The sequence below is a fragment of the Cystoisospora suis genome (assembly GCF_002600585.1).
Source record: "Cystoisospora suis strain Wien I chromosome Unknown contig_7925, whole genome shotgun sequence".
Classification (NCBI taxonomy): Eukaryota; Apicomplexa; class Conoidasida; order Eucoccidiorida; family Sarcocystidae; genus Cystoisospora; species Cystoisospora suis.
The window spans coordinates 1-10,199 of record NW_027160710.1 but is presented as its reverse complement, the minus strand read 5'-3'; the positions used below and the strand labels follow the sequence as shown (position 1 = coordinate 10,199).

General features: G+C 51.1%; 2 protein-coding genes across 2 annotated transcripts in view; one reads left to right on the top strand and one right to left on the bottom strand.

Annotated features, from left to right (window-relative positions):
• The window catches only part of CSUI_010651 (tap42 family protein), a 10,243-nt gene extending 2,248 nt beyond the window's left edge, over window positions 1–7,995 (top strand). The window contains exons 2-13 of the mRNA XM_068070753.1: window positions 174–264; window positions 1,021–1,202; window positions 1,383–1,437; window positions 2,195–2,313; window positions 3,291–3,333; window positions 4,019–4,073; window positions 4,620–4,705; window positions 5,173–5,230; window positions 6,111–6,165; window positions 6,326–6,392; window positions 6,816–6,863; window positions 7,572–7,995. Of these exons, the coding sequence (XP_067917271.1) occupies window positions 174–264; window positions 1,021–1,202; window positions 1,383–1,437; window positions 2,195–2,313; window positions 3,291–3,333; window positions 4,019–4,073; window positions 4,620–4,705; window positions 5,173–5,230; window positions 6,111–6,165; window positions 6,326–6,392; window positions 6,816–6,863; window positions 7,572–7,619 (907 nt within the window). The 3' untranslated portion in view covers window positions 7,620–7,995. The remainder of the gene's footprint in view (window positions 1–173; window positions 265–1,020; window positions 1,203–1,382; window positions 1,438–2,194; window positions 2,314–3,290; window positions 3,334–4,018; window positions 4,074–4,619; window positions 4,706–5,172; window positions 5,231–6,110; window positions 6,166–6,325; window positions 6,393–6,815; window positions 6,864–7,571) is intronic.
• A 32-nt stretch (window positions 7,996–8,027) lies between these two features.
• CSUI_010650 (histone H3) lies at window positions 8,028–9,926 on the bottom strand. Its single transcript, XM_068070752.1, has one exon. The coding sequence runs from the start codon at window positions 9,461–9,463 to the stop codon at window positions 9,053–9,055; it is 411 nt and encodes a 136-aa protein (XP_067917270.1). The 5' UTR covers window positions 9,464–9,926; the 3' UTR covers window positions 8,028–9,052.
• Between the last annotated feature and the right edge of the window lie 273 nt (window positions 9,927–10,199).

Below are 10,199 nucleotides of genomic sequence, written 5' to 3'. Positions count from 1 at the left end.
TTCCTCCCTTTCGGCGTGAAGTAGACTGTGGTCCACGATACAGAGTTGCTTCTTTCCTCCAATTGTTTCCTCCGTCCCGCTTCATTTGTGTATACATACATAGGTACGCGTACAATGTATGTATGTATGTGTACATACACGTGTACTGTTTTTGCTGCCTGTGTCTTTTGCAGGTATTTGCTTCTTCCGTATTTGTTGGGGCGGGTCTCTCTAGAGTTTTCTTCCAGTTCTGAAAGACGGTTGGTAGCATTGAAGGAGGCTCAGGTAACTGAAGGCCACTGGGGTGTATCATTCTCTAGGTCGCATGAAGAGAGCACTCTCCATGACAGGCGGATTCTTCTGTAGTGTACACTCTACGAAATTTGTCGTTATGATTGCCAGGATCCTTCCATGTGGTTGAGACCGACCACGCGTCTGTACTGGTAGCCTCAGTGAGTGTTTTTTTTTTGTATGCGTGAGCATGGCGTGCCATTTGTGAACAAGGTCGCTCATCTCTTACTCTAGTACGTACTTACCCCAATGCTTCACATCTGTCGGTGGAGTCGATGGTCGCTGGCCATAGACATTGCTAAGTACAATGCGCCCTTGTGGGGTGAAAACCTAACGTGATTCTTTCTGATCTCGGGTGTAGACCCAAGAGGTAGCGATTCTTAAACAGATCTCGTCTCTCAGGGCCCTCTCCGTCTGTTAGGGCCGCCGGAGTTATCAGTCATTCGAGAGTCCTTGAGCCAGTTACGTCTTAGCGGTATGAATAGCAGCGTTATGTTAACAATGGATCAGAAGGACCGTCTCTCTCCAAGTGGCCTGTGTTCCTGTTGGTGTTGTGGTCCTTCTTTTTTTCTGACCCTTGTCTGTCCTGTTCAATGTTCTACAAGACCTTCGAGTTTTTCTCTCTCTGTGTGTCGCGTTGAAGTGAGTTTGTTTGCTTCGGTCGAGCCCTTAGCCGTGGAACATCTTCTTTCTGTTAGATTCGACATTGGTCACTTACCTCTCTTGAGCAATTATGTGTATGTACCTCAGATCTTCTTCCGAGCTTTCATGATGGACATGGAGCGTCTCGGCGTCTGCAGAGCGGAAGAAGTGCGTGCATTCGACATGGCCGTTGAGGAACTTCAGCAGGAGGGTAATGGAGCTCCTCCCATGAATCAAGGAATGCCACTATCTGCCGTACGGGCACGAAGGGTCGACCCTGCAGCCCGAAGGTCAGCCTTACTCGCGATTCGCTGCGCTGCGATATAATCTTCGAGGATGGAATCCCCCCTGCATGGTGTATTGCTACCAACTGTACACGTTTTCCAGTTCTGCCGCAGTACTTGTACTGAGACGCGGTCCCGTGGACTGTGTCTCCTACGGCCTTTTCTCCATATTGTTGTGTTTCGCAGGGATGAGCTTATTTCTAGGGCGAAGTTTGAGAAGCAGGCTGACGCGGCAATAACCGTAAGACCCTTTTTATGGTTGGGGTGGCCGGAAGTGTTAAATGTGGCATGAGCGTGTACTGAGTCAGGTCGTCTTTAGAAAACGTTTGTCTGTTTGCAGAGGAAGTTAAGAAGAATAGCCCTTTCTGTTTTGCTGTGGACACTTCACAGCTTTGAAGCGTAGACTTGCATGTACAGAAAGATTTATCCGGCTCCGTAGGAATTGTGTGATCAGGAACTTAAAGGTGAGAAGCGCAAGGAAAAAAAGATGACCTTGGTCGTTTGTAGGAAAAACACGTTAAGGGCGAAGTGGATCGTACGGTAGACACGCTGACGCTGACAGTATGTGCCGCGCACCCTCTGCGAGACGGCGCATATGCAGGCCTGTAGGTTAGCTAGGGTATGCGGCTTCCCTCTCCTAACCAACAGTATGATAATGTACGTGGACACGCACGCGCGTGCTATTGAAGGGAGAAAATTGTTGAGTATCTCGGTGACCGCCTTGGAGCGGATGGAAAAGAGTCAGCCCTTGCATGCCGGCAGCAGGCGGAGTCATGTGGTTCAACAACCAGCGAACTAACCGCGGGGGGTTGGGTAGTCTTGTCGAAGAGGCTTTCACCCTGTCAATCTTCTGGGCGTATGAGCGACTGTGTGGAAGTAAGGAGGGACTTAAAATTTTTCGTAGAACTTTCAGCATTAAGAAGTCCGCTCTGTGGCGTAGCTCGACGCAGGAGATGGCTACACGACGTGGATTCTATTTTAGTCTGCGCGCAATGTAGGCTCTGCTCAAAAGACGAAGGAATATGGCACTGCGCGAGGAAGCACAGCATGAAGATACCGGACCAGGAGGACTGGATGAGGAGGACGAAAGAGATCTGTGGAAATCTGTTTTATCCAAGTACGCAGGGGGCTAAGAGGGATGATTGTTGGCGGCTCCTTGTCCGTAGCGTGGCTAATTGATTCATATTGCTGGCTTTTTTCTTTTTTCCCGGCTGGGTCTCTTGGAATAGAACGGTCGCATGTGGACAAGCTCGGCATTTCCTTCGTCGCACATTCTCTCAGGCCCGAGAAATGAACTCCGACAGACGATGTTTTAGCCCCTGTGTCCTTGTCTCATTGGGCAGCAGAGAGAAACATATGTCTCCGTCTGACCGTGTTCGGGGTCCGCAGTGGAGCATCATATTGCATGCATCCTCCTGCCGTACACGTAACGTAGTATACCTGGACTGACTGACTACTTCCTTTTCGACGTTCTTCAGTTTTAGTTTGTCTTGTGTCAAAACGTATCACACGTCAGTACGAGTTTCTCCTTCGTTTCCTTGTGATGTGTCATCGAAGGGTGTCTTGCGTGTGTCCGTACCCGTTCAAGGCGGCCCGGATTCGAGACCGTATATGGTCACCATAGTTGAATGATATGATTGTATTTCCGCGGCTGTTCACCACATGGTTCTTCACTTCTTACATATATGGTTGCGAACCTCGATGTGCCTACTGCGTAGCAGATGGGTGTAAACACGTCGCGCAGGCAAGTGGAGAGATGCCAGCTGTAGAACTTCCGTGAGTGTTATCTCCTTTTGAGTCTGACGTAGTACCTCACTTACGAAAAGGAGGCCGGGCCTTCCGATTTCGGGGAGGCATGCGGTGAAAGAGACTGTTCACTGATATTTCCTTGGTGCCGTTCTGATGAACATTCTGAATGGAGAATGCCACAGGAACAAACGCCCTGCCTAGCACTTGGTCAGTCAGAACGACGTAGACAGAGGTTCTATTTCTGTTGCTTTGCTGTGGTCATGTTGTTTAATTGAAGCTTTTGTCCCTTGTTTTTGGCCTTCTGCTGTGTCTTTGACAATAATAACTCCATGTTCTGGCTCAAAGGGCGGCAGCGGATGCCGTGACACAAATGGAACTTGTCGCTCGAGTGAGTCTTTCCCGCTTGGGGTCTTCATCTTCAGCTGCACGTGTTGCACCTATTACCCACAGTAAAATCAATGTTTCTGGTGTTGCCTCAGTGGGGTGGGTGGATGACACTGTTTGAAACCCTGCAGCAGTAGTAGTTTCTGCCTGATGCGCGTCGTCCAGCGTTCTGTGGCAGGTCGATGTCTTAGGCGCCCCCCTCTCTCGCGTTTCTCCGTTTGTTTTGTCTTGGTATGATACCTATTGTGTTCGCGTGTACCCATGGATACGTTTGTCTACGACAGTAGCAAGCGCATTCATGGTTGTATGGGGAGTTGCGCTCAGTGAGTGATAGCCACGCTGTTTGTTCCTGAGGTCCACACATACAACTCAGTCGTGCACGAGCTCGGACGCCTTCAGCGGTGTCTCTGTGTCCGAGGGGCTGAGACCCCAGTGTAAACATTCCGTCGCAAGAAACATGTGGCTGTTTGTGTGGTTTCGTGAGGGATTAACGACAGTCTTTTCACACGTTGTGATCAGATCATTTAGAGGAGGGAGGGCAGTAAATTCAGATAAAGGCAATCATTCATTGTAGCTGTAGGTACATCGACACGACAACGTGATGGTTAGAAGCGACCGACCAGTCTCAGTCTTTATCGAGGAGAGCGGTGCCATAGTTGTCTGAATTTCGTCTCTCGTGTGTTGCGCAGGAACTTCCATTACTAAGGATGCATCTAAAAAACCGGTCTCAATCCGGACCTGGAGGTGAGGTGTTCTGATTCAAGACCAGGGCTTTTTTCAGATCCCGTTTCTTGAGGAGAAACATTACCCCATTTCCCTAAGCAGAGGTAACCATCAAGGTTAGGTCCCTCGGTGCCTCCGAGCTGGAGTTGGGGGTCCTAGGAGTTTTGGGGCTGGAGTGGTCTCTCTTCCTGTCTTGACGTTGAACTCATCACCCTGCTTCTTGTAGATGTGGTGGCACTAGAAATATGGGCCGTAACGACCTTACTGCTCAGTTGCACCGCGTGGACAGTTTATATCCTGTCTCGAGAAAGATTCTTCGTAGCCGAAGCATCAGTGCCTGCTCAACAGATTTCTGTTGGCTTGAAGAGTCCTTTGCTTCCGGTGGTCGCGCATGGATGGGTACAGGCTGCCTATACGAAGCTCTTCTTTTATTCTCGGAGGAAGTATGTTAGCACTGCATTTACGGCCATTCTTCACATCAGGGAGACGGCCCATCAGTGTGTTCTTAGTTCTGGTGCAACAATGCATGCTATCATGAGCTGCACGTGGAAAACTGCTTTCCTGCAGATGGTTCCGAAGCAAGGGACCGGCGGATCCGTGCGGAGGAGGCTTCGGCGGCGCCTCCGACAAAGAAGCCATGGGTTTACACCATCGTAAGACTTCTGCACAGCTGAGTCTTCGTTAAGCACCTATGGCACACACCATGGCCGGGCACTAATTCTTCCGTCTTCCTGTCTCATCGCTGCCCCGAATAGGTTGGTCCAATCCTGCTACACGGTACGTATTCCCTCGATATTTCTGTCAACCAGGGACAGCGTTCTTCAGGCACATATACTCTTCTGGTGTTTGTTGTTCTGAGGGCATGCAGTGGGTTACGGATTCTAGCACCCCTCGATCAAAAAATACAACAGGCGGCCAGGGTAGGATGGACCTCTTTCTTTTTGAAAAAAGTCTCTTTCTGGCATGCGGGTGCCTGCGATTTCGTGCTTGTAACACGCACGGTTCTCCTCTACTTTCAGGAGAGTGCAGCGTACCCCTTCTTGTGCAAGGGTGCGGGAGAGAGTCGTGGGAGGGATTAAGTGACGACGCGCGTTGTTTGGTGTGATCTGGCTCTTTACAGAAGGACCGATCCGATCTGAGGAACCTCTACAGAGACAAGGTTTTCACTCCCGGACACAGTACGTGTATTATTCCTCTCCTTAGGATGGCTGAGTGACTGGTGTTCATCTCCGCACGGAAAGTTTCAGCCCTTAATGCAGGCGGCCTAGCTCATGGGGTAATCCGCAGCCGACCGCTCGGTTCACAGTAAAGCATAGCGTTTTTTGTTCTGTATCACTTCGTCGCTGTGCCCACAGTGTAGAAAGCCTTGTCTAATTTCCACTGTCGGAGACAACGGTGCCCAGGCCTTGGAGGCGCGATTACTACTATCATTCACGTGAAGTACACAAGAGAGACGAGCAGGAATATATTTTCGAAACGGTGCTTGGCGGCAGAGTGTTAGCGCCTGTATTCGCTGTGGCGCCCCGCATCAGGGAAAGCAGCTGTCACGCTGGCTTTCACTTTCATGTGTCGGGATCTGCGGAGAGTTGGACTACGTTATTTTCGATAGTTCACAATGGGCTAGGTAGGCGTGACCACCACGTCAATGCAGGCTTAAACCCATAGTCACTGAACGGTACCTGTTCATCGCTCAGATCCAAAACATCTTTTTTGATCGACCTCTGCCAGACGCAGACCGCTGCGACCCCGGTTGGTACCTGCGCTAGGGGAGCCATGTGGAACATGACAGAAGCAGCGTGCGTTTCGTACTTGTCATGAACTGCGATGCAGCGTGCTGAAGTCGTCGCTGTAGTTCGCCAGTCTGCTTCCAGGTGGCAATCTTTTATACATACATATATCAGAGACGCTTCGACATATAGCGCTGAGTGCTAGTGGAAGAGAATCCCATGGTGACCAGATGACTTGCATTGTAGGTTTCCATGCTTTCGCTGTTCCTTCTGTGTCTGACTAATGCAATTAATCCTCCGGAGCCTTTGGGTTTTGCTTGGTCTTCTTCAGATCTTCCCACCATGAGCCTGGCCGAATGCGCTGCGATCGAGATGGAAATGGAAGTGTACGCCTGTCTCTTTGCCCAGAAAGCAGGGTAGCTGGGACAGTAATAATGCCTCCTAAGGATGATTGAGGATGCGACAACGCTCGAGGTGTGCGAAGGAGGAGTATGGGGTGACCATGGAGAGGCGTGTTTTCGTTTTTGATCTTTGCGTTGTGCGCAGTAACCAAATCGGGGCGCCGAAAACCAAGGTTGTCGAAGAGTACGCTACAGCACAATCGCGAATCGAAGTAAGCGAAGAGCGGTTCACAGCCGGTGGTAACTCCTGCATTGCTAACTCGTATGGAGTTCCTGCGCGGGAGACCGCTACGGTTTTCGTGAAAGAATTTGACTCAAACGTTGCTTTGTGGATACAGAATAGGTTTATGGAGCAGCGTGGAGTCTGGTATTCCGTTAAAGCTCTCATGAGCGCGGGAGAGAACTTCTGGGTGCTCAGAGAGTGTAGTTCTTCGTCTGAAGTCGTTCCTCAAACCTCCTTGTTGTTGCTCATCTTGGCTAGGCTTTGTCATTCTGATTCACCCCTTCACACCTTTGACAGCTGAACAGTAACAACACCCATATTTGGGTTATCCTCCGTACAGTGGCGTCTAGGCGAATGGGCCGGGCACGGTACCCTGTCTTTTGTATTCGTGTGCTGCGTTTTTTGCTCGAAGAGGGAAGATGAAAAAGAGCGCCAGGAGCGCGCTTGGGACGACTGGAAGGTACGCGTCCATTTGCACACCGACGAAGCTGTTACCGCAGCCGAGAGCACTTGACGGATTCGTGAACAACGTGGCGGAAGTGGCGTGGCGCAGCCGTACTCTGGGCTCCTGGGCACTTCTCGACTGCACGGGACCGTTAGTCTTTTCTTACCATGTCGTGTCTGGGTCGGGGAGCAGGGCTTTGCTTCAGCCAGTTTCACCCGTTTGAGTACCTCAGAGTGCCCGCTGCACCGTGCGCTGTACGACGCATGTTGGGACGGCGCCTTAGATATTGGGGAAGCACGCGAAAGAAATCAGTCGCTGCGGAGTCTGACGTTTTCCGGCTGCACGCCGTTCTGAACGCACGGTTGTTCTTTCTTGTAACCGGATTGCCGCGGACAGGACAGCAACAGGCAAGCCCCTACTCGCTCCGGGTTATCTTTCATAGGGGCACGCCTGTGGGGTACACGCGCAGAGGGGGGACCCTCTATATCGGTGCAGTCGAACTAGTGCCATAATCTCAGGTTGTCCCCCATTAGCCCCTTATGTCTTCTGCGTAAAACTATGTTTTGCCGTGCCCTCCCTCGTTCGAGACCGCACCCGATTTTGCGTCGGGCACTAAAAGCTGCGTCATTCACATTCCATGGTATCCCATGTCAAACTATGGTAGTCTGCAACTATGGTTAGCTCGCTGAGACCGGTGACGCTGCCGTCCTGTGTCTTTTATAGGATGACAACCCGCGTGGCTCTGGAAACAAGATGCGGAACAAGGGCTAGACCGGCGATGCATCGTCGCTCCGCTGCCTTACTGGCGTTCAGGGCTGTTGCAGTGGTCGACTTTTGTCAGCGATAGTGCTTGTTTCTGGTGGCCGTATCCTCGACCTAGTGAATCGCACTGTCCGGTTGCCCTAGTATTGCTCGTGCGTGGTGGGTTCCAGTTTGCGGCTGAGAAATGATTCGAGCTCTTTTTTGAGTGCTAACGAGGCAGACATCCTCGATGCTTGAACTGTCCTACAGCGTCTCCGTTCCGGCTAAGCCTACGCGGCGAGGTACTAGCTATGCACAGTACATTTGTGGCCTTAACGGTTTCATGCTGGGAGTGCCCTCACCCGGAAACTGAGTGCTCAACGTTAACAGGTTTGAAGTCAGCAGCTTCACTTGTGACCCCGCCCCCTGAGACTCGAAACCATGGTGTCTCCACTGCCACGGTCGCAGAGCTACGGTGGTAACAGGGTTGCTCTGGATCAGGTCCGGATATTCAAAACACACGCATACAACGTCTTCACGTTAGAGTAGCGGTCAGGCACAGCACCAGCACCCGTCTCGGATTGTCCTCGCAATCAGACTCCAGTCAACGCGGAAAAGACGACTCGCCGATGTGAAGTGAGAGCAGGGCGGCCTGAACATCTCAGCTGCTCGTTACTCATCGGGTGACAATTCACAGGTACCAGACCGTGAAAGGAAGCTCATCGGACAACTGATGCTGACACTCGCCTCGAATATAGTTTTACGGGTAGCCGTTGATACTACGGCAAATTGCAATATCTACGTAACGAAGTGTGTGTATAACGGCGCAGGAGGGACGCTTACCCCTGCGGTGTAGGCAGTGCACGCCCCCACTACAGAAAATCGAGGCAATGTCCGCGACGGCAGACACAACGTGAAACCAAGCTTTCTTTGGACGGTTGTTGACTGACCCGCACGCGGTCACACTAAAAGCAAACACCTGTATTACCCATCTGGCACAGACCGCTGTTACACGAGGACCTAAAAAAAGTGAGCGACAAGCACGCCTCACTAGGTCACCGGCGTTCCACAACCACCCCGCAGGTGCCTAACGCAAACTCCAGATGGAGAGAACAACTCCGCACCTCACGCACAAGCTAAGGCCGCCATCAGACTGTTCCCCGAAGACATCTCTTGTTGGCCGCACACCCAGCACTTGACCACGTAGGTCAGGCACTGCCATTTTAAGAAGGCTACAATTGTCAAGAGTAAACGCCGCTGTTCAGACACGTCCGAAACACGCATTGATTGAGTGCCATGAAGATAAACCTTTCTGTGTAAAGTGACAATCGGCTTGAGGGCTCCCGCACGCTGATCACACCAAGAATGTATCAGTAGTAGCACGGATTGGTTGCAGGGACACTTCGCTCGCCGAAGCGCAGTGAAGCTCTCTTGAATTCACGCGTTGTACCCGCGCCCTTAGTTCAAGACCTCTCGCCTCTTATGCGCCTCGCCAGCTGAATATCCTTTGGCATGATTGTCACCCTCTTTGCATGAATGGCGCACAGATTCGTGTCTTCGAAGAGACCGACTAGGTAGGCCTCTGCTGCCTCTTGCAACGCAAGGATTGCCTGTGACTGGAAGCGAAGATCCGTCTTGAAATCTTGCGCGATTTCTCTCACGAGTCGCTGAAACGGCAGCTTGCGAATAAGCAGGTCGGTACTCTTCTGGAATTTACGAATCTCCCGGAGAGCGACAGTTCCCGGTCTGTACCTATGTGGCTTCTTGATCCCGCCGGAGATGGGAGCACTTTTCCTGGCTGCCTTGGAAGCCAGCTGTTTTCGAGGAGCCTTGCCACCGGTGGATTTACGGGCAGTTTGCTTGGTGCGAGCCATTTTTGTGAAGCGCCGACCAGCTCCCCTTCGGAAGTTGAATGAAAAAACTACCGAGAGGTTTTCGCCTCCGAGCTGCGAAAAGAATAGCCACAGATACAATCAGAGATTACGTCTAGATACGGAAGCAAACGGACATGAGGAAGGACGCTGGCAAAAGGGAAAAGCGAACGATTCTGAAAAGAATCCGGAGCCGAAGCAAACCTAGTTGAAAAAACGCCCGCGATTTCTCAACTTTGATCCAACAAAACTGCTTGAAAGAGCGACATAGTCTAAAGACGACAATCCCTGCCACCCATGACGAAAATTTTCAAAAGAACGCAAGGAAAAGAATCTGTGTTAAGAGCGGATCACACCAGTAAAAAAGTTGTTGCAACGACTTTCGTGGGGGTGGCACACAATGTCCAGCAGCGTCTCGCAAGACTGCCTGCTGACCGCGCGGTACTCCCTGGGCCGCTTCTGCTCGCATCTGATTGCACGTCCAAGACCAGTCACCCGATTAAAAGCCGGACCTGTTTGGAGGGAGTGTATTTATTCCATAAAATCAGTACGACGGTATTGTGAATTATTCGAAGTGTTATACATCCAAGCACATCTTTATTTGGATAATCAACGACAGAAGCTGTAGTACTCCGTACCACTGAACGAGTATTTAATGGCTGAAGACAGAACGCAAAACCTGGCAATCAGTTATTACGTGATTCTCTGGACGTCGAACCTGATATGCCCGCCAAAGCCT